This window comes from Jaculus jaculus, chromosome 18 (genome assembly GCF_020740685.1).
Source record: "Jaculus jaculus isolate mJacJac1 chromosome 18, mJacJac1.mat.Y.cur, whole genome shotgun sequence".
NCBI lineage: Eukaryota > Metazoa > Chordata > Mammalia > Rodentia > Dipodidae > Jaculus > Jaculus jaculus.
In genome coordinates, this window is record NC_059119.1 from 25,386,585 (window position 1) to 25,414,578 (window position 27,994).

Sequence of the window (27,994 nt, forward strand, 5' to 3'; positions counted from 1 at the left end):
ATTCAGCAGTCTGAAGCCCAAGACCATGCAAAGGGGTTTAGAAAACAACAACTGTTAAGCAGAAAAAACAAAAAAAACAATAATAGAAAATAAACAAAAACTCACCACCTTCATTCTCCTACCAGGAACCCTACAGTTAGTAGAAATGCAAGTGGCTCTGTTCACATGGAGTTCAGCTGCCTTTTCTGCCTCTCTGATTTCCATTATCTTTCTGTACATTTAATTTCCTGCTTGACAGTTTTCGCTCACATTCTCATACTTTCCTCTTCAGTACAGAAAAGGCACCAAGACATATGGACTATAAAATGCATGCGCATGATGAAACTGTTGTGGGAAGCTTCCAGTGTCACTAAGTAAACAAAGCCTCGCTCTGTAACCCATGGTCTTCTCCCTATTAAATCACAGCCAGTCGCTGCTGTCTACCAGAAATCAATTAGGGATACTCTGATATTATGATATTAAGGATATTCTTTTAAATTTTTAAATGGTTTATTTGTATATTTTAAATGTGAACAGATACATTAAAAATATAAGCAATGTGCACAGTTAATGTTTGATATCTATATGCATTGAATCATGTTTAAATCTGATTAAACATACTGCAAACAATGACCATCTTTGCGTGGCTAAAACTTTCAAATTCCTCCCTACTAGCTATTTTAGAAGTGTGCAGTACATTATTATTATCTACCAAGGCTTCCTATTTTGGGAATGAAAAACCTATATATAAAACTCGAGAAGGGGCTGGAGAGATGGCTTGGTGGTTAAGAAGCTTGCCTGTAAAGTCTAAGGACCCACGTTTGATTCCCTAGTATCCACTTAAGCCAGATATACAAGGTGGCACATGTGTCTGGAGTTTGTTTGCAGTGTCTAGAGGCCTTGGTATACCCATTGTCTATATCTGCTTCTTTCTCTCTCTCTCTCTTTCTCTCAAATAAGTAAATATTTTTTAAAAAACTCAATGGATGCAGTAAAACAGTGCTTAGAGGAAAATGAATAGCTTTAAGGCTTATATTAGGAAAGGAATCAATATAAAATTAATTATCTAATTTCTAACATTAAAAATCTTTAAGAAGAAACAGCAACTTAGATCTAAAATAAATAAAAGAAAAATGATTTAGAAAAGTCACAATTAACAAAATAGAAACAATAATGAAAATCAATGATGGCAAATTTAGTTGCTTTTTGTCTTAGAAAAGCAGGCTCATGAATTCAGTATCATGTTCCCACAGTATTTCACCATATTAAATATAATGTTATCAAAATCCTTATAATCTTTGTGAATAAATTAACAAGATGATGCCAATACTTAAGTGGAAATGCAAAGAATTCAGAAATACCCAAGCAATCTTACATACAAAGGTGGAATGGTTTATGTTAGTCATAAATTTAAGAATTACTGTAAAACTATAGTGATCATTTTTGTGCTGGTATAAGAATAGACAAATAAGTCACTAGAATAGAGTGAAAAAGTCAAAAACAGAGTAACATGTATACAGCCTTAGATTTCCAATCAAGGAATCTCATCAATTTGTTAAAGCAATACAGAATGTTTTAGTGAATTGTGCTAGGCCAAGTGAACACGCATATCGACAGTAAGAAAACATGGAAAAATTTCTCATACAAAATGTTAATAATAAAATTGATATAAATTATTAGAATAAGCCTAGAACTAAGCATAATAGCTTATAGAAGAAAATTTGCAATGTTAGACTAAGCAAAAGTTTTAGATCGAACACAAAACATATTAACCATAAAAGCAAAGAAAAAATTGATGTGTAGTGTCTTATCAAAATAAAAAATTCTACTTCCCAAAAGATACTATTAAGGGCTGGAGATGTGCCTTAGCGACTGAGCTGCTTTCCTGTGAAGCCTAAGGACCCATGTTTAACTTCCAGGTCCCACGTAAGCCAGATGTACAAGGTGATATAAGCATGTAAGGTCTCACATGTTTAGAAGGTGGTACGTGCTTTTGGAGTTCAATTACAGTGGCTAGAGGCCCTAGCACCTCAATTCTCTCTCACACACTCTCTCTTGCATAATAAACAATGAAGTCCAGTCTGCTGGGCTTGCATCCAAAGAAAATGAATGGGCTACGCATGGTGGTGTATGCCTTTAGTCCCAGCACTTGGGAGGCAGAGGTAGGAGCACAGCTGTGAGTTCAAGGCCACCCTCAGAGTACAGAGTGAACTCCAGGTCAGCCTGGGCTACAGTGCAACCCTACCTCAAAAAAAGAAAAGAAAATGAATGGGCAAGTTACAGACTGGAAATTATATTTGTAGTACTTATATTTCATCAAGAAGTTATATTCATAATATATTAAAACTCATATAAATCCACAATAGAGAGATGAAAAGCCTAATAAAAATTAACAAAAGACTTGAGGGCACACCTCTGAAGAAGATATATGGTGGCTAATAAACACATGAAAAGGTAGTCAACATGGTAGTCAGGCACCAACTCAAATCAATTAATATGATAGTGCTGTAATTTAGTCCAAAGTTAACACTGGAAATACTTACATTGGTTAGGATGTCCAGCAGCTGGACTTATGCATATAAAGTGAGTTACTAGTAGAAATGTGAAATAGCATGGCTACGTTTGAGATGGCTGTTCACTTCCCAAAATTAGTAAATATACACCTGTACTTTGACTTAAAAATTCACCCTTTAGAGGAAGCAAAAGAAAAATGGAAACACATTCAAGAGAGAGAAGCTGGTTAACCCACAACAGTCAGGCCATCACTGTACCAGTCAGACATCCTGCTTGGCTAATCAACTATGTAGCATACAGGGTGCATAGGTGGGCAAGACTACTGGTGACTTTTCTCCCCCAGCAGCCTGCATAGCACCTTCTACTGCTATGAAAGCTAGCCAGCAACACTTCCAGCTCAGTTCTAGCTTGATTTCTATATGTCCTACAATCAAGGCATGTGATGTTTTCAACAACAGGGCCTGACCATCTAGTTCCAGTGGATAATCAAGGACAGTGGAAAATAGCCTGTTCTGTTTGGGGGTACCAGGAACCTCTCTGGCTAATAGCTAATAAGGAGATATCCCAACCATGGCACTAGGAGTTGTATTTAATAATTTAAGGCTTCTGCAGTAATTAATCATAAATTCTAGTGCCAGGGGTGAGACACCTCCCAATGAGTTATTGGTCATGAAGGCTACAGAGGCCTCTAAAACAACATAGGGCACTGCCATTGTTTTTGTTTGCCCACGGAATCTAGATGGTAAGTGTCCATTGCTAAAAGATGCCACATGTTTTCTCTGCAGGACCTAAGAATCTAAGCCGGAACTGTGGTGAATGCTTCTTGCCTGCCAACTAGCTTTCTTTGTACCAAAGGTGCTATACAAGCTGCTGGGGGAGAAAAGCCATAGACAGTACTACGCAGCTATGGACCCTTTTTATTCTACAACTGACATGCCAGGGCAAGGTATGCCCACTGGCACAATAGTGGTATGGATGCTACAGGCGTAACCATTTGCTTTCTGATCAGATTTAAGGCTCACTCCACAGGAAGGATTTTATGCTTGGTACTATAAACTTGACAAAAGCCTATGGGATACAGGCCCTAGGGGGCTTCCTACTGCTCTGGTTATTCTAAACAGACAGCATGCCAAACTGTCTTCTAAACATCTATATTTGCTTCCATAGATCAGTGCTGCTTAAAGTCTTGATCTCGGGTGTTTCTTACTACAATGGACAGTGGTTAATGTGGAGGTGCATAGCTGGCGGAATTGCTGAGATTAAGGGACAACTCAATCAGGACATCTAGACCACCCCCTTCAAGACTTAGGGAACTTCTCAGAAGAGGAAACTGAAAGAATGTAAGAGTAGGGGATGGATGGGGCTGCAAAGTCCTGTCTTCTGGATACACTCATAAACACAGAGTAGCTGTGGTTTTGCTGCAGAAGACCAAGCTGGTCAATACTTCACCACCCGTGAGGGAGGGACACTTGAAACCTCAGACCTCCCGGAGTAGCTAATGGTGGATAATGGTTGCTGAGAGGAGGATAGTCAGGTTCATCAGTAGTGAGCCACCGGTAAGCTGCCCATTTCACAGGAAATAACCTTCTACCCATGATCATGCAAGCCACCCAAGTAGGTTTTTAAGTCATAAAGGTAAGCTGAAGATTATTCAGGAAAAGGAAGCTTACCAATGAGAGGGAGAGTAGATAAGAAAAGGTAATTGGGGAAAATAAGACTAAAATATGTACATGTATGAAAATGGTTTTAGAAAAGTGAATGTTCTTTTAAAAATAGCCTAAGGCTTCTGGGAACAGCATCACCCACCCATGCAAGGCAGCTCTGCTAAACTTTCTTTAATTTATACTTTTGAATAGATTGCTACTAAGAGTACTGTGTGTGTGCGTGTGTGTATACACAGATAGATAACTTTTTTTTTTTGTTTGTTTTTGAGGAAGAGTCTTTCTCTAGCCCAGGCTAACCTTGAATTCACTCTGTATTCTCAAAGAGGCCTCAAAATCACAGTGATCCTCCCTCCTCTGCCTCCCAATTTCTGGGATGAAAGGATTGTGCCACCAAGCCCCATTCCCTATGTTTTTCATACACCGTTAGGTTCATCTCCCCCAACTCTCTCCTGCCCTTCACCCCTTCCACCCTCATCCCAATTTAACCCTTTCAGTACCCAATATTACTTTCTTCTACTTTCATATATTGTGTGTGTGTGTGTGTGTGTGTGTGTGTGTGTGTGTGTGTGTAGTTTGTTTGTTTGTTTGTTTGTTTTTCGAGGTAGGGTCTCACTCTAGCCCAGGCTGACCTGGAATTCACCATGTAGTCTCAGAGTGGCCTCAAATTCACGGTGATCCTCCTACTCCTGTCTCCCAAGTGCTAGTGTCAAAAGCTCCTGTCACCATGCTCAGCTAGTATCCTTTTTGCTTATTACAATAGTATTCTATTTTTAGACTAAATATCAATTTGTTTTTCCACTCTCCTATATGTACATTTCTGTTGTTACTAATGTAAAGCCATTAGGAATAGGACAATATAAATATTCTCTAACATGTCCTATTAAAATATATGTTCTCACTTTTTTTCTTTGCTACATACAAAACATGGACTTACTAGTTCTCATACAGGTGTGTACTTACTGCTGGTTGCCCAGTTATCTCCAATGCATCCTTGTGATTTTACATTGGCACTAGTAAAACATTACTCCCACAGGAAGGAAATTCATGCCTGATACTTTAAACCTATCAAAAAGTCTGTGGCTGGGGATGTCATAGGCACTTTGGGGACGTTACAGCTGTTGTTTTGCTAAATGGACATACTGTACCCATCAAACTTCCTTCTAAGTATTTATATTTATGTTTATGTCCATAGATTAGTGCTGGTCAGCTTTTTTTTTTTTTTTTTTACAGAGGGTTTTGGTTACTGCAGATACTTATAACTGGCCAAAGGGATGAAAATAAGGGATTCAGCCCTAAAATGGGGCATCTATATCACCTCTTCTACGACTTAAAGAATATCACAGAAGAGACAGCAAAAGGAATGTAAGGTCTGGAGGACAGAGAAACATGGCACGGCCACTGTGCTTGTGAGCTCATAACGGCAGCTGCGGGCCTGGCAGCGCCCCATGGCGACAGGGGAGGGACTCATGAAGCTTCACTCCTCTCCGAGGATTGTTTGACAGCTAGCGGTTGCTGGAGAAGCAGGAGACATTTGCTTCAGTGGTGCGGCCACTGGTAAGATACCTATGCTCAGGTCAGTAAGTTCTAGACCACGCTCATGCAAGCAGTCTTAATTAAGTTCAGTGGATTGATCACCAAAAATATCATGGAATAGAAGGGAGATGAGATGGGAAGGAGAAGGAATTCGGCAGGAGTGGCATGGGCATGAGAAAGATGAAGGGGGACAGTGTGGCCAAAACACATTATGTGCATGTATAAAATTGACAAGAAAAAGTTCAAAAAAGAAAGACAAAAATACTCACAAATAAACAAAAGGAAGAAAAAAAAACAAAATACAATACTAATGCTTATAATATCATGGGTAAGTCTTATAGACTTTTTCTTTTTATTAGATAACTAAGTACACTATGGGTTTATTATAATAATATTTTATGGATCGATATATAATACAGTTAATAAATGCCTATCTAGTAGAAATTTTTATGTAGAACTTTAACATATATATTTTCTCAGGTAGAATAAATTAAATACAAAAATTATATTTGTATTCCATTTATATGAATGATAAAACAGGTAAATTTCATCTACTTGTTACAAATCTATATAAGTAGTTATCCCTGGGAGTATGGAAAAGTCTAGAACTTGACAAGAGAAACCTTTAGAAGGTGATGGAAATGTCCAACATCTTGTTTAGAGTGGCAATTATGCAATTTATGCATATAATTATCTAATGCATGATAGGCACAATGTATGTGCATAATATTTCATGTGTGCCAATTATGCCCCATGTAAAGATTAATCGTTGTTTGCCTTTCTTTCTTTAATTTTCTTTTTTCTAACATATGGCAGATGCAAATAGACAGTGTGCTGTCATCTACAGCAGATCTCCTGTGGGCTACACTGTACACTTTACACACCGGTGATCTCACATCTACGCTGAGCAGGCTTTCCTGAAGTCTCCACAGATGATTCAAAAAGATGAGCTCACTTGCTCAAAGTCACAGATTAAATTAGGTAGAAAGTATAATTTAAACTCCTTTAAAAAACTCCTATGCAGAAACCACTCAACCTGCATGTCTCTATGGATGAACAAGTGAGTGAGTGAATGAGTAAAGAGAACAGACCATCCGACCTGTAAAATGGATGAAGTGCTGAGAAGCACATACAGAAGGCATAGAAATGAACAATGGATCGGCTGAGTGGTTGAGAAAGAAGAAGCTTCTAGAACCCCAATCCACACTGACTTGGAAGCAGAGAGAGGACTGCATTTGTTTCTTGAGGCATCCAGTGGCTAGTATTGAAGGCTCTGTCCTTGCTTTCTACTACAGAGAGAGATTTACTCCCTGCCTGCCAATCCCTTTCCTGAAGGGCCAGAAGTACCACCTACCCATTATCTGTGTCAAACCCTCCTGGTCTTTGCCTCAAATCCCCTAAAAGGACAAAGAAGTGTCTGGCCATAGAAGCTTCCCTCCCTTCTCTGCAGAAATTCCCATTGTGCTATGAACCAAAGTACCAGCGCACATGATCACCCCAACCCATCTTGCTCTTCGCAAAGGTAGGTTATACGGAATCACACAGTCCCTGGCCTTTCCACAGAAGACTTCAGTCCTTCCAATGACCACTTTCCCCTGCCACAGAATACAGTCCCAGATCTTCATCAGAAACTATGTGCAAGGAAAGCAACCCCTCCTCACAGGGCCGGAAGAAGAGCAGGGATGACTTCAGGCACTGCGAGGTGGTGCCAGGGCAAGCATTAGAGATTGGGAGGAAATAAATAAGATTGGTGAGCCGTTTTCTCTCTGCATTTGCATTCACACTTTATGAGTTCAGCATTATTCACTGAGTGGAAAAAACCACCTTCTGTGAAGACTGCTGGCCTCAAACACTACTTGATGCTGAAAAAATACTATCTCCAGCCACAAGGTCTGAGACAAGCTGCTCATCTATTTATTCAAAGAGCTCAATGGGCTGTAAAGATTGACATTTAAACTATTAACACTATATTCTATTTGACAATGTTATTAAATATTAGGTCTGATTTATGGAAAGACTTAATCACTTGGCAGTCAAGGTCAGCCTGGTACTGCACAGACATTGGGTTACATTGGAGGTTACTTGGTGGCACTGATTGAACTAAAGAAAAAAAAAAATTCCCACCAGCAACATTCAAGTCTGACTTCATGGGACACAGTTATTAACATATAAACTTGAACCACTTGCCAGCTCATTTCTGTATATCAAAGTTTCTCCAATGGACAATTTTAAGTTTGGAAATCAAAAAATAAAATAAAATAAAATTTCACACTTTAATAAATCTTTGCTTTGACACATGGACGTTGGGAAAGGACTTTCAACATAGAAGCCATGTGTGTATCTTGCTATGTCGATGTAAGCATGGAAGGGAAATAAGAAACAAAAGTATGCAAAGTGATGTCGACCCATCCAAGATGAAAATGGCAATCTTGCCCTGGGGAAACAGGCAACACTTGGGGTGAGGTATTCATGACTGTGCCATTTTTTTTTTTTTTTTTTTTTTTTGTCTGTGTGACCTTTGGCAAGTCAGCTTTCCTAAGTAAGGCTCAAGTCCCATTTCTACATGATGGGGATCATAAAACAAACCAAGCAGGCTATTTAGGGTGAAAGCAAGAATCCATGGAAATCATTTGACATGGTGTCTGGAGCTCAAAGACTGCAATAGATTTTTAGGGTGACACGAATGAAGGCCAGGACAAAATCTGGGGCCCAGTGTAATAGGAGAGAAGTCCCGCAGCTACCAGACATAGATGGCAAAGGACACAGGGCAGAGAACTATGCACTAGGTAGGGCAGAAACAGATGATGGGTTACTATAGGTGCCTATGAGCTCTCAGATAGCTCAGAACCCTGTTACAGGCCAAAAGACAGCTTTTTTGTGGGGGGGGGGGGAGGGAAGGATAGATAATAAATGTTTTCGGTTTTAAAGGCCTATGTCTCTGTGACATTACTCACCTGTGCTGAAGGAGCAGAAAAGCAATTGAATAGATGAAGATTTTTTTTTTTAAATGTGAGTACAATTGTGTTTATATAGGAGTACCCACGCATGTAAAAGCCCAAGGACAACCTCTAATTTTACTCCTCCAGAACATCTATTTTTTAAAAAAAAAAAAAAAGTATTTTATTTTTATTTATTTATTTGAGACAGAGAGAGAGAGAGTAGAGAGGAGGGATAGAGAATTGGGAGTGCCAGGGCCTTTGGCTGCTGTGAATGAACTCCAAGGTGGCATGTGCTACCTTGTGCATCTGGCTTACGTGGGTCCTGGGGAATCGCACCTGGGTCCTTTGGCTTTGCAGGCAAGTGCCTTAACCACTAAGCCATCTCTCTAGCCCAGGAATATCTTTTTTTTTTTTTTTTTTGAGTCAGGGTTTCTCATTGGCCTGGAGTTCACCAAATAGGCTAGATAGGTTGGCCAGTGAGCTTGCCTCAACCTTTTCAGTAGTTGGATTATAAATGCCACCATACCTGGGGATTGAATTCAGGTCCTTGTATTTACACAGCAAACAATTTTTGGACTAAGCTATTGCCCCAGCCATGGAGATATTTTCTAATAAAAATTAACAAAACCATGTTTGGACCAAGGGCCATAGTTTGCCAACATCTGACTAGTCTTTCATGGGTCTGTGAGGTACATGTGGCTGACAGGAATAAAGGAAGTCTCATCCCTTTCTGTGACACCACATCTCTCAGGACAAGCATGATCCCTACCCACTAAAAGGCTATCAAGAAACAACCTGAAAATAACCCTGGAAATATTGCCCTCATTCCTTCTATCACAGACAGTAAAGAAGATAACCTGCTGAGTCCAGGCACTATGTCACTGCCTCATCTGTCTTTGCTCCATCAGACTGTGAACAGGTGAATCATTCAGGAAGAATGCAATATTTATTGAGACATACCAGATGACAGGCAGGCTTTATAAGTGACTGTTGCACTCTCTTAAAAAAACAATCCCTCCTCTTTCAAATTCCTCCTTACTCTCTTCACCACGACCCCCAAGATCTGTGTCCCTCCTTGGCTGAGCAATACGGACATGAAACGGTGGACCTCAGTGGTACAGCAACCATGGCCCGATTGTTTCCCAATTCTGCTACTGGAGATAAAGACTTCCTCTTCCTGAGCAATATCCCGCCTAAATTGGTTTCAAGTCATTAAAGGCTGGAGTACTCCCCAGTAAAAAATAACAGCAGCTCTCCAAGGTTACCCGGATACCAAGCTCCTTGACATCAGTAGCAATTAGACATTCACTCCACTATTGCACACTGTCTGGAAATGGAGCCAGAGCCGCCAAAGAGCGACTGGAAATTAGAAGTGTGATTGTCCTTCTGTGTCTAAAGCAGGCTCCAAAGTCCCTTGGTGGGCATCTCTGGCCTTTGCAGAGCAGCCTGCACTCCGCATGAGCGGGCTGTTTGGGGCTTGGAGAGGCAGCTCTTGGGTGGATGCTAGGCTGCAGCCCATATTTCACTACTTGCTGGATTTTTCCCTCATCATTTTTGGATTCAGAGAATGGTCCTTGTTTAGGGCACGGTCATCCCTAGTCTCGCTTGCTTCAGTCCAGTGACCTACAAAGATACCAAATCTGTCCCCTGGGGCAGTTCCACGGGGAGGGCGGGTGTTTCAGTTCATGGCTTGCAGACAGGCATATGCAGGAGGAGGATTCTTTTTCCAAAAACAACAACGAAAATGTTGCCACTTCATTTTCCAGCAATACTATAAACTTTTTTTTTTTTATGGCACTAGTTATAAAAACCTTAACATTTGTCAAGTGCTGCCAGTCTTTCCCCCACCTCCCGTGGAGTCAAATGCAAAAGGGAGATTTGTGACCCAGCTCAAGGTTTACAGAATGACGGTGTTGTAAAAGCAGTACACTCCCTCTGCAATATTACCTTCTGGCCCATGAAGCTATAGAGTTTGATAAGGAATCCTTTATCTGTATTCGTTGCTATTTCTACAGTTTTATTCACAAGTGAGATTGACTTATTGCCAGGCAGTAAACAACTTCTGATGTGACTACCAGTGGATGAAAGAGGAGAAGAACGATGGGAAAAGTATGTCCTAGATGACCATCTCCAATGCCTGCCACCCTCCAAAAGAATTTTTAAAGGTTTTATATTAGCACATCTTAGTTATGCTTAGTGGCACAATGATCCCATTGTTAATGTTTTTATACACATATAATGCCTGTTTATCACCTTAATCCCCACGACTCTTTCTCATCACTCCGACTGCAACTGCACCCCATCGCCTCAATCAAAAGCCCTCTTTCATTTTCATGTCATTGTTTCTGATGACCCAATGAGTTTAGTTAAGGTTACTGACAGAACCATAGGGGAGGTTATTTACGTGAGCCTGGGCTACGTGACCGTGGCCACACCACTGAAGAAAATGCCTCCATAGCGACTTAATGCTGTGTTTGCCTTCTTCAGGCGCATCAGGGCAGACATGGAGATGGTGCCAGAAGGGCTGGCCCCAGGTGGGAAGCCAAATCCTGCCTGCCTTGGCTTGAATTTGCTAATTTGGAAGAGTTGAAAGGTGCACAGAATGACATGACTCTATAATAGGAAATGAAGCATTAAAATAAAACCATGCTAATCTAAGCCTAATACTGACTTTGACTTAAATGTAACAATGTTTCTCTTATTCCTATTTCTCCATACCTCCCGCCTGTAGCAAACACTGTGCTGAGTCTTATATCCTATTATAATTTTGGATGTGCATATGAGTGTTTTTAGACATCATTAAAAGGGTGAGATGGCAAATGTTATTTTCTACTAGTTGACCCACATGAAATCACCCATAATGCTTTCTTGCTCAGTGTTACCCTGTTAAGACTCAGCTATGCTATGTAGTCTGGCTATAGCTCATCCACAGCTTCATAGACGACTTTTTTTTTTTTTTTTCCCATGTCAGAGGTCATGTGGATTGCTTTCAGGGATTTGGCTCCATAAACAATGCTACCATAGGCTTTCTTGTCTTCATCCATTCACATGGGCATTTATTTGGGGTGCAAACACAGGAGTGGAGCTGCCAGGCCAGAGGATACATGATGTCCCATTTTATAAGAGAATGACAAACTTCCCCAAAGTGGCTGTGCTGCGTACACTCCCACCAGCAATTAAGCACCTGTTACTCTGCCTCCTCTCTAGCACCTCTCATTTTATGCCCACCTAATTGGTATAAAATGATATATCTTTATGGTCTTGATTTGCATTTCACAGATCACTAATGACTTTGAGCATCTCTTCCTAGGATAACTGGCCATATGTGTATTCTCTCCTGTGAAAGGCCCAGGCAAGTCTTTTACCCATCTTTCTACTAAATTGATGGAGCTTGGCTTGTTGATTTGTTCATGAAGCATTCTTGATGTTGATCAGATATCAGTTTCACATGGTTGTAACCATCTCTATGATGCCTGCCTGCATCCCACCACAGAGCTATGGGGCCACATAGGAGCACATTTCTAATAAATGCCAACTTTCAGCTGGACCGCAAGGAGTCACAGTGTGAGAACCTGACTAGAACTGTGACGTATGAGCGTCTCTGAGCTTCATCGGTGTGACAAGATGATAATGTGCAGTGCGGGCCATTGTGTGGCATGCGAGGGATAAAGGAGCAAAGCCTGGCGTGCTGCTCGAGAGAGCAGCGATGCCCATTCTCAGCCCTTGCTCTTTGGCTCTAGCCTCCACCTTCTTGTCCTTCCAAAGGGTTTTTTTTTTTTTTTTTTTTTTCCCCAGTACAGGTTCCATCCTAGGACCACTGTCCTTACCACTATTCTCTAAACACACCATTCTCTCTAAAGTATGACCTCAAAGATGTGTCCAGTCCTCCTGAGAAGGCTTGCCCTGTGTGTGGTCTTCTGTTCCAACCCTGTGGCCCATGTGCAGGCATAACTCTTCTGAAATGGCTGGTTCCCTATGTGGTTCAATTGGTGCTCCCCTCCTCTTCTGCCAAGTGCTCTTACCTGCAGAGGGCAGGCTCCCTGTGCCACCAGCCCACTAGCCCAGGGGGAAAAAAAATAGGTTCAAGGTTCTAGCCTGCATCCCTCAGGAAACTCAGAAGGCATCTATTGCACAGCCCCTTCATTCCAGCAGCCAAGGACGGACTTCCTGCAGACAGATGCCCCTAGGAAGGCGTTTCTGACCTTAGCCATGGCCATATCTATGAACCCCATCCCAGTATATATGCCCAGGCACGAACAACCCTACTTACCTTCCTGATACCTTCTGAAGGATTGGACACACAATTGTCAGCCCCTCCATTCTTGCTGATCGTCCGCCAGAGCTCAGCAAATGTGCTATCTTGCTCCAGGGGATTGGTGCCCTTGGCTCGGAAGTATTCATAGACAGCAGAATCCCGGACAGTTCCATAGGACATCTCCAGTTGTTTGGACAGGTCCTGGAATGTCCTAAAAGGAAGAGAGACAGCAAAGAATGGGCACATGCTACATACGACACATTGCCAGTCCCTCCTGGTCTCTGAGCCCTCCCCTAACCAGCTTATCCACATTCTGCACACTTAGCTCCAAGTATTACCCTTCTCTCAACCTGGAGCTGGCTTGCAAGAGCTCCATCTTTCATAGGTATGTCTTCTCAATAAGGTCACCGAACACATAAAACCAGATTCTGTACTGAGCTCAAGGCATAAAAGGATGGATAAGAAATGGTTGCTGACATCAGGGAGCTTAGAGTCCAGCTGTAGACATAAACATCTAGACAGACAATCATCATATAACAGAGTCAGGGCACCACAAGACACTAATTACTGAAGTCTTCAGATTTGAGCACCCACGGAGGCTGAGCAGGCCAGAAGGACATCAGCCAAATGGACGATGACAATGAGTGACACTGACACGCAGGGCTAGTGTGGGACAAAGCACATGCTAGATGGCTGGACAAATTAAGAGTCCCCCCCTCCAAAGTGTATGGAGTAATTGAGAACAAATTACTGCCCCTGAACAAAAGCCACAACCAATTTGTGTTTTGAGAAAGTACAAAACCAGATTTTTTACTTAGCTCTCCTAATTTTTAAGGGTTTAAATTTACTTAAAAAGATACTGAAGACTAAGCCCAAATACTTTTGAGGGACTTGGATTTGTTGTATGGACAAGAAAGGCAGGTAGCTCCAGGCAGGTGCATAGCGGAAGGACAGAAGGCACAGGGAAGGCCCGTTAGCAGTCAGGCAGACAATTGAGCTTGGATAGAGGAGGGTATTTCTTTCTGGAAGAAGCACTGATGCATTTGATTTAGGAGATTACATCGCTACAAAACCATCTGGGCTGGAGAGATGGTTCAGTGGTTAAGGCGCTTGCCTGTGAAACCTTGGTTCAATTTCCAAGTACCCATGTAGAACCAGATGCACAAAGTGGCATGTGCATCTGGAGTTCATTTGCAGTGGCTGGAGGCCATGGCATGCCCATATTCTCATTCTCATTCTCCCCTGGCAAATAAATATTTACCAAAAAATAAAATAAAAACATCTGGAGCTGAAAATGTCATCAAGTTGAAAATGTGTTTAATACACATTCTCTATTTTTAAACATTCTATTTATTTATTTATTTGAAAGAGGGAATGAGGCAGAGAGAGAGAGAGAGAGAGAGAGAGAGAGAGAGAATGGGCATGCCAGGGCTTCCGGCTACAGCAAACGCCAGATGCATGTGCCACCTTGTGCATCTAGCTTATGTGAGTACTGGGGAATTGAACCGAGGTCCTTAGGCTTTGCAGGAAAGCACTTTAACTTCTAAGCTATCTCTCCATCCCTACATTCACTATTATTTTAATGTTTTTTTTTGTTTTAGTTTTATTTATTTGAGAGTAAGAGACAGAGAGAGAAAGAGAGAGAATGGGCACACCAGGGCCCCCAGCCACTGCAAATCAACTCTAGAGGCATGCACCACCTGTGCATCTGGCTTACATGGGTACTGGAGAATCGAGCCTCAAAGAGTCTTGTACTGTGGTCCTTATGCTTCACAGGCAAGCGCTTAACCACTAAGCCATCTCTCCAGCCCTACATTCTCTATATTTAATGCATCACTTATGCTCACCTATACTTAGGCAAATCATATAACACAAAGCCTATTTTATAGTAAAGTCTTGAAAATCTTGTGTGATGTATTTAATGCCTGTGTACACACACACACACACACACACACACACAAAGCCTGTGAAACTGGTGGCAATCTAGCACATTGTAGAGGATCAGCTGTTCACGCACATGATTCGCCCCGTTCACTGGGATCTGCAGCCTCTGTCAGTTCCCAGCCTCATAAGATCACCAGCCTGGAAGGGGATCAAACGCAAACTTCGCAGTACAAGTTCCACTACCTGTCTGTTGCCTTTTACAAAGGCATCAAAACAATACACATTCGTAGAAACAAACCATAGTTAAGTTGGGCGTCGTCTGTGCAATGAGAGCAGGAAGGATTTTCTTATTTGCCCTTTGAAAAGCAGTGCCCATCACGATGCGTTGAGAGAATACTACGTACCAGGCAGATTTGCAAATATCAAAAGATCCCAGTGGGAATCTAGGCTTTCTCTCCAGGGTCCAACCAGATTGCTCTGTATTTATTTATTTATTTTCTTTGGGAAATCTCCGTCTCATCTTTATCAACCCACATCATTAAGTGAACATTACCTTGGGAAGAGGTCCATCAAACCAGTATTCCCAGCACATTCGGTACAATTTCCTTCTTCTACCCTCCTCTCTAGCATTTCCTCATCCCCACCCAGCACCATTGCCAACCTGAAATTGAGAAGTACCATCTGCTCCTGCCTACAACACCAGGCCATGCTGCTCCCACTGCCTAGAATGCCCCATCTCTGTCATGCCTCTGCATGCCCCTACCAGCCCCTGAAGCTCTCTTCCCTTGGGAAGCTACCGCACATCCCTGGCCTCTCGATACTGTCTCCACACCTTAAAGGCTTTTGTAGATGCAGCATTTCAAGGATCATGTACCAGAGCAGGAGCTCTGTGGTCCAATTACCTGCCTTACTTCCCATCTTCACCAAGATTAACACTGCAGGCCTGTGCACGTTATCTGATATCTCTGTGACTTGGCTTCCAAATCTTTCTTTTTAAAATATTTGTTTGCAAGAGAATAGAGAGAGAGAGAGAATGGGCATGCCAGGGCCTCTAGCCAACGAAAACAAACTCCAGATGCACGTGCCACCATGCATCTGGCTTTACGTGGATTTTGGGGAATTGAACATGGGTCATTATACTTTGTAGGCAAGTGCCTTAACTGCTGAGCCATCCCTCAAGCCCCAATCTTAAGCTGGGCCATAGAAGCAGAGCCTGCAGCGGTCGGTTGATCAGAGGGCTCAATGGGATGTGTGCTCAGCTCATAGAGAAGTACCTGGAGCAGTCAGCGTCTGGTCAATGGTACTGCGTTATTATTAATCTGGGTTCACAGTAAGTGTAAGGATTTGGATGACTGGAACTTAAGCTGTCCCATCATCATGCTGTAGACCCAGGGATGGTAGCAGCAAGCACACAAAAGGACCAGAAGTGTGCAGGAGGTTCCTCCTGCTCTGTAGCCACCCTCCAAAGCATTCCTCTAGTCCCTGCCTATATGGTTCAGAAACAGAGCTCAGGATTCATTTCAATACATTCCAGATGAAAGGAAACATAAAATAACAAATTTGATGAAGAATTATTTCTAACGATTGTTCATTATTTATATCTAATTGAAGCAAGATGTTCCTTTGCTTGAAGGGCCCCAAGGGTTGTAACTCTGTTGTAATTTGCCTGTAATGAAAGGAGGGGGAATCTTTCTTCTGTGCTTTTTTAAATTTTTTTTTCTCATGGTAATATAAACAAACACAGGCTCTGATGAATGGGAAATATCAGGATAAATTACACAATTGAGTCTAAACACTGAACTACTCTAAATGACTACAGTTTCTACAAGTACAAATGAATGCATAACTTCCAGGAAGCTCAGATCTCCTGCTTCACCCCCACATTTGAGATGGAGATTTCCTCTCTCATCCTAGTAATTATTGATGGTAGTGTCCATGGCCAGAGGCTCCTGGAGTGTCTCTACATGACAGCAGGCAGCTTAAGTGCTTATGCCTCCGTGTTCCCTTCTGCCCCAGAATAACTCACTGCTCCCTACCTAAAACACCAGCCCAGTCCTTTTGCTGTTACCTTCTACCTGACCCACGGGCCTGACCCATTGCCTCTCACATCCACAGATCTGCAGAGAGATAGCTCTCACCACCGACACCCTCTGTCTCTCTCAACAAACTCACTAGAATGCCTGGGACTCAGTACGTCCTACCATCATATTTATTTATTTATTTGAGAGCGACAGACACAGAGAGAAAGACAGGTAGAGGGAGAGAGAGAGAATGAGCGCGCCAGGGCTTCCAGCCTCTGCAAACGAACTCCAGACGCGTGCGCCCCCTTGTGCATCTGGCTAACGTGGGACCTGGGGAACCGAGCCTCGAACCGGGGTCCTTAGGCTTCACAGGCAAGCGCTTAACCGCTAAGCCATCTCTCCAGCCCCCTACCATCATATTTTCAGAGTGGATAAAACTAAAACGGCAAGCTGGCATACAGGGAGTGGGCAAGAGGGCTCAAATGATACACACTAAAGCCATCATCTCCCTGGGTCTTGTCGGAGTGCAGAGTTCAGGAAGAGGCATGAAGGAAAGGGTAATGGAGGTAAAGGACAGCCAGCCAGCCAGGCTGCCAAGACAACACTGGCAATCTGCAGGAACCAGATGTTGAAGCCAGATAATAAAACAAAACACACACACACACACACACACACACACACACACACACACACACACACACAAAATAAAAACTCGAATACAGCTTCACCAGCAGGGGGCAGCACGCACAATGCAGCCCTTTTCAGAAGCCAATCTCACCAGGCTTTTCCTGTTCCACACAGGTGAAGAGCATGCGTGCCCATCACAGGAGGGATCTATGTCAAGGCAGGGTGCACCATACACCTCAATAAAGTCCTTGAACCGGTCATCACCATATGGTGTCTGTCCTCTAGGCAAGGCTCAATGGGAACAAGGGATAAGCGATGAGCACCTCCCAGAGGTCCGCAGTGGGAGGTGGTCAATGGCTGGAGAAGTAAACCAACAGTGATCAAATGCCAGTGAGAAGAAAACAAAAGGGCCAGTGGGGGAACATCTCAACCCCAGGGCAGAGCCACTAAAGGCTGAGCCGAGCTAAGGAAAGGCTTCCTAAAGAGGAATTACCAAGCTGTCATGAAGCATGATCGAGGCAGCAAGGGGGAGAAGCAAGAGGTCTGGCGTTCTGAGAAGAGAAGACATTACCTCAGAAGGCTCTGACGGGTGAGAGGATGCGGCTCTCCGGGGACTCACACTATAAAACAACTCTTAGCGGCTGCCACACAGCGCTTCTGTAACCTGGTAGATCTGGCTGTGAATGTTTTGGTGGTCTGATGCAGTCTGATAAATCTCAAAGTGGTCCTTGGCGCTGTAGTCTTGGCCCTAGGGCCTTATGAGAAATGCAAATCTTTGTCCTCATCCCAAACACATCAGTTCAGAAGCCACTGGGATGGCGCTAGGCAGTCTGTGTTTTCACAGCCCTCCAGGTGACCCTAATGGATCTAAGCTCCAGAAACACTGGTCAAGAAAATATACTTGATGTCAGAGGCCTTAGTGTTCATAACACATACCTATCTCCCAAGGCTGATGAGCATTAATGATCACGGGCATGCATCAAACAGGTAGTCAATGTTTCATGAACGTCTGCTCTTCTATTAGACTTCCAACAAGTAGTTCAAGAAGTTCAAGTATCAGGCCCCTGTGCAAGAGTTAAGGGTACTGAATGGAAGACAGCATGGGCAGTGAAGGGTGCTAGCTGAATGGAAGAAAGCGTGGGCAGGCTGCATCTCTGAGTTTCCAGGATCATGGGATCAGAGCCTATCTCTTTATTGGTCTATCTATCTCCGGAGTAAATACACCATGGTCCATCTTGTTTCCATATCCGTACCAAGGCATAAGCAATCAGGTCCTACCAGCATCTAAGCTGAGGACTTAACAAGAGCATCCAGTGGAGGTGTCCAGGATTCCTAATGTCATGGCCTGGAGACGTTTGAGACCAGATTGAGCCTAGAGATTCAAGAACTCCACTGTCTTGCTTTGTGGGTGAAATAGTCACTGAATCAAAGAGGTCACCTGGGAAAGCAGAGGACAGCTGGGCAAGGAACTGCTCAGGATAATTGGCTTCAAAAGCATCATCCCTAGGGTGCCCACATGGCTGCACTTGGATCGGTTGCTGCAGTGCCACAGTGCAAGCTTACTGCATGTCCCTGGACTCTCCCCTGGCTTCACCTTTCATAGTATTGTGTTAGAACCTTCCCATGGTAAAGCCTGTTCTTTCCTCCATGCTTATGTTCAAACAAATATCATCCTCTCAGCTACGCACCATCAAAAGTGGGTTTGGCGGGGCTGGAGAGTTGGCTCAGCAGTTTAAGGTACCTGCCTACAAAGCCCAACAACCTGGGTTCAATTCCCCAGTACTCACAGAAAGCCAGATGTATAAAGTGGCACATGCACCTGAAAGTTCCTTTGCAGCAGCTGGAGGCCCTGGAGTGTCCATTGCGTGTCTGCCTCTCTGTCTCTCACTCTCTCTTACTGCTTGCTAATAAATGAAAATATTTAAAAAGTGAGTTTAGAACCAGTAGGAGCTGCTTCTCTGTATCCTTTGCCCTGGATTGGTGGGTCTTTCCTTGCTGAAATCACAGCTGACACTAGGAGCTCCTTAGAGCATCTTGCCACAAAGCTTTCGCAGGTACCCCTTGGCTCTGAGAGCAGGTTCCCCTCCACGTGCACATTTGCCCCCTACAAGCCTCCTTGAATCACAGCGAAGGTCAGTCTCCCCAGCTAGGTCTTACCTCACTTCCTCCTCACACCTTTCCCTGGAAATCAATCTTACTACTTCCTAAATACATTTTCATTAACAAAGAGATAAATGCGTTTGCAGCATGAGAAAAAAAAAACAATCAATAAGACAGAATTTATAAACACATCTTTGCATGTCAACAAAAATATTCACATTGGCAATGGAGACCGATACACTTGCGATGAGTAGAATCAACGTCCAGTATGTGTACAATAAATTTCGACCACTTGGGGATTGCCATGTCCTGGGCCTGGGGAATCTACACCCAGAAGCTCTGTTATTCTTCCTGAGGGAGAAAGGAAAGCAGCGGAGGGAGGGCGGTGATGGGACACTCACCCTCATGACTGGAAGTTGTCTCGAGTACAGTGCATAAATGCATTTGCTATCACCACAGCACACTTGTCTTTGTCTCATGTCTGAATCTACAGAGGACAACTCTGCACTCGGCAAGGAGCCCATGTAGGTTGGGCTCTGCAGCCCACTTCTGGGACCTTTGGCACTGCAGTGTCTTCCCTTGCCTTCGGTCTTCTCTCTGAGGTTTCTGTAGCAGAGCTCCTCCCATACCTCATTCCTCCGCCTTCTTCCATGCAGAGCAAGGCTTTGCATGAGTCTTCCTTGTCTCATTCCCTCATTATTCAGTAAACCGCACTTTCTGAGCATTTGCTTGTGTGAGGCCCTTCTCTGGGTTTAGGGAATAGATCAAGGACAACATTGAATTCCTGCTGTCATGGTTTTCACACAGTAGAGAAGGAGACAGACTAACAAGAGCCACCAGAAACAATACAATAATTAGGTGGTGCTGGGTCTTCAAGGAAAGAGACACAAATTACATATGTAATTTTAAGGCCATATGCAGCTCTGTCATATGTTCTTTGCTTACGATGAGTTTTTGTTTTCCTCCACTATTTAAAAAATAATAATTTTGAAGCAGTCTAAGGTTTGCAGGTTATGGGAAAAATAGGGTGTATGTCAGAAATGACCTGTGAGGGAACAGCCAACCAGCTGCTAACATAATGCATCAAGGGAGGAAACTGCTGGAGAGATCAACAAAGTGAACTAGGAGTCTCAGAACATAGCTTGTGCAGGCCAGAGACGACCACAGTACTAGTTTAACTCACAAAAGACTGCTTTGAAAAATTAAAAAAATAAAAACACCTCAAAGGATTTTAACACAATATATAGTCCCATCCTTACTAAAAGCAACAATTAATAAATGTAAATAAATATAAAAACAAAATCAATAGGAAGTCAGGAGCGGTAGCACATGTCTTTAATGGCGGCTCTATGGAGGCAGAGGTAGGAGGATTGCTATAAATTCGAGGCCAGCATAGGACTGAGTGAGTAAGTGCCAGGTCAGCCTGGGCTACAGTGTGAGACCATACTTTGAAAACAAAACAAAATAAACAAAAAGGAGAACTGGACAGATGGCTTAGTGGTTAAGCACTTGTCTGTGAAGCCTAAGGAGCCTGGTTCGAGGCTCGATTCCCCAGGATCCACGTTAGCCTGATGCACACGGTGGTACATGCATCTGGAGTTCGTTTGCAGTGGATGGAGCCACTGTGTGCACCCGTTCCCTCTCTCTTCTCTCTCTTCCCTCTCTCTCTCTCTCTCTCTCTCTCTCTCTCTCTCTGCCTCTTTATCTGTTGCTCTCAAATAGATAAATTAAATAATTTTTTAAAAAGAATAGGAAAACATGGTTCTAAGATTTCCAGTTCTCACAAATATATTTCTGAAAATTTTGCATTTTTATTATGCTAGAAAAATGTGATCAGAATGATTTTTAAATTCCCTCTGTTATGCAAAGTCAGTTCTGAACCTTGAGAACTTAGCTGTACGTTCCCTTCTCTCCTTGGAAGCCGCTCTCCTCCTCCCGGGTGGACGTGCCAGTCCACTGGGATTCATCTGCAGAAGGAAGCTCTTCCCCGCACCCCACTCCCAGCTCCATCAAACACCTGCCCTGCATGTTGGTGGTGGAGTAGATTTGTTCAGAGATCTGTATCTTTAGTCCCCAGAGCTGGATGAACCCAATGGAGCCCAAGGCTATCCCTTCACCCTGGGCTCACGGATGAAGTTTCTAGTCCAGGCAAGCTAGAGTTTCCCTCATTTTTGCATCTGTGATGGTTTGAATGTGAAATGTCCCCCATAAGCCTATATGTTTGCAATTAAGCCTAACATGTCATATCCAACTGGAGAATCTTTTGGCAGGTGGACCTTGCTGGATATAGTGTATCATGGGTGGCGTGGGGAACTTGTGTTTTACTGGTCTAGCCCACAGGGTGTTGAAAGCTAGCTTGCTCGGACTCCTTCCTTCCCCTGATATCTTCCTTGCTTGTGCTCTGCTTTCTTTGACACGATGAATCTTCACGTAGAACTGTAAACTGAAATAAACCCTTTCCTCCTGTACGCTGCTTCTGGTCGAATGTTGGGCTTCAGCAAACTGCAACAGCATTTTATCCCCACATTCAACCCAGGTATGGTACCCTGACACGACACCATCATGGCTGGGGGTAGAGTCCCTGAAAGTGAGCGTACATGGTTTCCATTGTGCCATATTCAGCCTGCAGTCTGGCAGTGAGTAGAGCTTAGTGCTGAAAGCTGTGAACATCTGCTCCTCAATGAGGTCATATAACCACGAGGCCAGGTGCAAAGGTAAAGTCCTTGTATGTGGCAGAAATTTAATGTCAATGCTCAAATCTGCAGGCTTCTATTGCCCTGGACAAATAATAATAACAATAATAATAATTTTAAAAGGCTTGTTGGGCTGGAGAGATGGATTAGTGGTTAAGCGCTTGCCTGTGAAGCCTAAGGATCCTGGTTCGAGGCTCAATTCCCCAGGACCCACATTAGCCAGATGCACAAGGGAGCACACACGTCTGCAGTTTGTTTGCAGTGGCTGAAGACCCTGGCGTGCCTGTCCTATCTCTCTCTCTCTCTGCCTCTTTTTCTGTCTGTCACTTTCAAATAAATAATAAACAATTTTTTTTTTAAAAAAAAAAAGGCTTGTGCCTTCTGAGCTCCAATTAATGCTTCCTCCAGCCACTTCACCATGGTGGGTTCCTGGCCTGGAGGACCCTCTGTGTATTCAAGTCTCCCTGCCTACACTGAGGCACACTGTCTGTCTGCTAAACTATTCCCAACTAATCAGCCCGCTAGATCCAATTCAGTCCGCATGTCCTGGGCTGAGCTCGGTCCTGATGTTGACCCCTTGTACACCACGTGTTCTGACTTCCAACTCGACCAGGAGCTCCCTTACGCATGGACTGCGTTTGTTACTGGATCCACTCACCCCACATGGGCTAGGATAGACACGGGTATTGAATTTATGGTTTTGAAAGAATTAACTCTGGCTTTAACACATTCTATGCTCATAGCTAACAGGCTGAATGTAGCTGGAGTAGGGGAGGGACGAGGTTGGAAACCAGCAGAGGGATAAATCTAACATTAGAATCACAAACCCTGCTGACTTTAAGAAGTAGACCCCTGATGTTGCCTGGCAATCTTGTAAATTTCCCTGTGAAATTCATTCTCCCACTCCTTTGGATGACTCGTAGAAAATGGTTCTGCTTAGATCGTACAAGAATACAGAAGCAATAAGTAAATAACTTTGCTTTAGTAATGAATTCTGTTTTCTAAAACCACTGACTGACGCCTACCTGACCTCCTTTTTAAAACTGGCAGCTCTGCCCTTGCTCGAGTGTAGATCTAACTCTGTACCCTAGATCCAGGGCTTGCTTGCCTTCCTACATTGTTCTACCTGTTGTCAACCCTGTCTCTTATGTCATGAAATTACTTCTCTATACATAAGATCATCTCCACTGAATCAAACACACACAGAGAGGTAATAGGTAGGTAGATGTATACTTCTTTGATACTGCATTCTTCCAATCTCCCCTCCAGTTCTTTGGAAGAGTTACCTGTGCTTATCATTTCCATCACCCTCTTCCCATTTCTCATGATTTTGCCTTCCTTAGGTTTTCATCCCACCACTCAATGGAAGCTGTCTTACTCCAGTTCATCGATGGTCTCCCAATGAGTCCACACACCTCCCACGCCAGCATTAGACAAAGCCATCACGTTACCCTTCTTGAAGCTCTCTTCCCCTGGGGACCCTGAGACCTCACTCTCCATTAGTTCTTCCATCTTGCATGCACCTTCTTATCCCCTGAGTTTTGGGGGTGTCCCAGAGCATTAACATCAGATTCCTTCTTTTCTCTGGTGACAGAACTTTTCCTAAAATTTCAAGTCCATAGCTAGGGCTACATCTCTACACATCCAGCTCCCTGTGGACCACCCAAACCTGCTCTGCTCTGTGGACTCCAGGAAAAGTCCCAACTAAGAGGTTAATCAGTCCCCAGACCACATAGGGTCAAATTCAAGCACTTAACCTACAAACTTCCAAACTCACATGAAAATCTGTTATTCCTCTACTTTTCCCATCTCAGTCAAATGCTGCTCTGTTCTTTGAGATGCTCAAAGCTTTGGAATCGCTATACATTCTCTCTTACATAACTCATACACAATTTCAGCATTTCTGATATCTTCTAAAACAGGTATAGAAATCTTTTAACTTCTCACTTCCACAGTGAACCACCTTACCTAAGTATTGAGATTATCCCTTGAATGTTCTTACTGCTTCCAGAATTAAACCCTTGGGGAAGCAGAGCAATCTTTTCAAAATCTATTCATGTGCATGTCATATCATTGCTCAAAACCTTCCAATGACATTTTGTCTCTTAGAGAAACATTCAAGATTTCCTCATGACCTTAAGAGCCCCAAATTACTTGGACTCCAACACATCTGCTCTCAAAATATCTGCCTCTCTGCCTTCCCACTTTGGGGGTTTATAGCTGTATATTATCATTATCTTGGTATACTTTTTCCTCCAGCCTCTGATTACCCCCTCCCTTGGCATCTTGAATCTCTGAAAAATGTCACTGTCTCTATGAGGCCTTTGCTGACAACCATATGTAAAATACCTACTCCTTAAGGCATATGATAAAAATAAAGAAGGGTATATTAACCTGATATATGTCTATTTAATGCCAATTCTCTCCTGACGATGGGACTGGACTTTTAAAATTATTATTGTTACATCATCAGTGACCAGTTATCTCCATTTTTCCAGGACTGAGAGATTTCTAGGGGTGTAAGACTTTCAGTTCTAAAACCAGGAAGCTCTAGCAAAATCGAGATGATGTTTCCCTGCCCACAACACTGCTTGTTGCATGGCATACTTTAATGAACATAGGTTATGTACATGAATCATAAAAAATAAACAAATTAAGCCCTTCTTGCCTATATAACATCTAAGTTGGACACTTGGGTTGACCAGTCTCATTTCAGGACAATAGTTGGGTGGATCACCTGCAGAGATGCGGGCATAACCATGGCTTGGGCACTTGAAAGGAAGAGCTGTGGCCCAGGAGCCAGAAGCCTCGGCACGGAGCTGAGCAGGCGACAACCATTCCAGTCACCAAGGAGGCCAGGCATCAGCCCTGCTTCCTCACAGGGTCCATTTCCAGAGTGTTGGAGCTTCAAGGTCGACTTTCTTTGTGGGTCTAGCGGAAGTCAGCATCTATCCGCCGAGAACTCCCCTGGGAAGCAGCCACTGCCTGCTTCCCTGGTTTCTGTGTCCCTGCTGCTGGGGGGTGGGTGGGGGGAGAGAGCCTTGCACAAGCAGCCCTGCCAGCTGCCAGCACCTCAGAGCCAAGAACATGGCTGGCTCCCAGCTCTCAACACCCGCAAATATTTGCTGCCACAAATCAATACAAAAGCAGAATGCACCATTAACCTTTAATATTATCAGTACCGGGGCTCTTAATCCATTATGGGGCTGTCATAAATGTGACTGGAATGCAAATCGTAAGGGTCACCCTCCCGGGAGTCTGTGAAGGTGCCTTCCCTCCCACTTGGCACAGCTGACCTCTCCTCCTCCTCCACGGCAAAACCCAAGCCCCTTCTCTCCCCTGCCCGCCTCTTCTCCTTTCTGTGTGTCTGTGGCCCTATGTGGACACTGCTCCTCTGTCAGTCCCTTGATATGCTAAGAGAGAGATACCGTGGCAGCAACTCACAGACTCTGTAAATGTCTTATTTACATTACTTCATTTTGCCTGGCAATAATGCTTTTCTAAGGTTATTACAAACCCCCATTCTACAGATGAGGAAACCGAGGCTCAGAGACTTAAACAATTGATGAAAGGAGCAAGGCAAGAAGTTGACCTCTGGATGTAAAAACCTTTCCACCTTGGCATCATCTGAGGATGACACTAAGTAGACAGAGCTAAGTGTGGAGGGTTTGAAAGCACACAGAAAAGAAAGAAAATCTTGCAAACTGTACGACTAGGGCTGAGCACAGAGTCATGGGAACATGATACTATCCTATCTGGGCTTGTCAGGTGAAGCACTGTGGCTTCATTTGGAAAAGAGAGAGTTAAGGAAAGAAGAGGCCAAGAATAAGACTTGAGAAAGAAGAGAGTAACTGATGTTCCAGACCAAGATACTTTCAAGTCATGGGTGTGTGTGCAAAAGTGAAATATTCGGGGAATCATTCATAGTTCACTAAGGGAGGCAGAAATAGTGAATAACAAAGGGACATTAAGCCCAGGATCAGGATTCAGCAATTGCCCATAAAATACTTAGAGGGCAGTTATAATGGAACCATAGAAGTGCACAGATAATAGAAAAATGACAAAGTATCAATGCTACATAGACAATTAGGGGTCAGAGCATGCAGAGATGAGCAGGTAGCTTGTATTGTGCACCGGACAGTGGGAGGCCACTGTGGAAAGCTGGCTGCACGCATATTAGAACAGAGCTATGGCACAACGGTGCGTCCATGTGCTTGTGCATGTGTGTGAGCACATGAACGTACACCAGCGCAGGCCTTCGTGCCTGCATGTGCGAGTGTGCATGCACTCAAGGAAAATAGGGTATGAAGAAGAGAGGAATAGCCACTTCCTCAATATTATTACTAGAGGGCTGGGACACTAGGCCTAAGGAATTCCACTCATGGGGATAGACTTCACAACCAAGGAGGAGCTCTGGGTTTCTCAGTGGCAGGATAGTAACCTTATAATGGGGCAGAATTTGTAACAGACGAAAAGTCCAAGCCAACTGGAGCAGGGATAACTCCTCAGGAGACCTGAGTTTCTTCGTAGGTCAGGGCAATCAGCAGTCATGGTGCAGGGAAACAGACTCAGGATGTTCCCTTGCAGCAAAGCCCAAGAGAAAACACTAACATGCATGAGCCTATTACTGAACAATGCAAAACCAGCTGGGATTAAGTGTGAAGCTACAAGACGCTAGCCATTCTGGGTCAGCCTGCAGAAAAATCACTTAAACAGGGGTATAGACTCAGGTGGAAAGGTGAGGAAAGAAGGTTGAGAGGAGAAAGTGATGTTTATTATTGATTAGATTTATTTGCCTTCTGAGGCAGGAAGGAGCCCAACTCTGAGACAAATGCCTGTTAAACTGACTGGTCTCTCTTTTCATCTTCAGAAACCTCCCCGCTCTCTGGCCAGTTATTCTTCCTCTATCCTTGGGAGGAAGCCTTTGCTCCCTGGAGCTGGCACTTGCCCAGAGCTGGTTAAGATGGCTTGTCAGCCCAGCATGTCCAAGATGCCTGAACGTTAATCCCAACCCAACTCTTAATTAGAGATGATGTCTGGGCATGGACCATTCACATACAGCTGGTTTTCTCTAGGACAGAAGGTTCTTGTGGCACTGTTAACAAGGGCAGGTACCAGCCATACCACTCCAGGAGCTCCATAAGCCCGCTGGTTTCAGCCTGGCACTCTCTCCAGCCAGTGATGGGAACTGTCTGCTGCCAGTGTCTGCGCTCCCCAGGTGGGCATCATCAAAGGTATCATTTGGAGTCTGCCTGTGCCCCATCAGAGCAGGACTGTCTACAGCTGCAGCACCAGGATGTTGGCCAGATGTCTGTGGTCCTTCTTCTTGTTCTCTGGGATAATTATTCAGCCTGTGAACTTCTTACGGTTTGGGCAAGACATTGGGGATCCATGTGCCAGTGTCCATCAGCACAATGTCTGAAAGGAACACAACCTAGAACTAGATTAAATGACCATAGAAAATGACTGGCAAAGTACATGGAAGACGAGACCGGGCATTGAGGGGAGCATCAAATTCACCCAGGCCCAGTGACATTCCGTTTTCCGTGGGATCCTCATAGCAGCCCCGAGAGGCACAGTCCTCAGCCAGCAGCCCCTAACTTCTCCAAGAAATAGAGGTGTGCGCCAGTTCCTCAAGAAACTCCAGCTGATCGCCACAGAAACTGCGTCTGGAAACCCCTGTGCTTGCCCTGCAAAGCATGGCTCTATCTCTGAACATTTACCTCTTGAAAAACAGAAGAAAACTATGAAAGAAATACAGTTCCGTTCAAGCACTATCGTTTTG

General features: G+C 43.7%; 1 protein-coding gene across 2 annotated transcripts in view; it reads right to left on the minus strand.

Moving 5' to 3' along the window:
- The window catches only part of Grid1 (glutamate ionotropic receptor delta type subunit 1), a 796,332-nt gene that overhangs the window by 32,156 nt on the left and 736,182 nt on the right, over positions 1–27,994 (minus strand). For both annotated transcript variants that reach the window (XM_004658009.3, XM_045137810.1), the window contains exon 13: positions 12,900–13,095. In XM_004658009.3, coding sequence (XP_004658066.1) covers positions 12,900–13,095 — 196 coding nt within the window. The remainder of the gene's footprint in view (positions 1–12,899; positions 13,096–27,994) is intronic.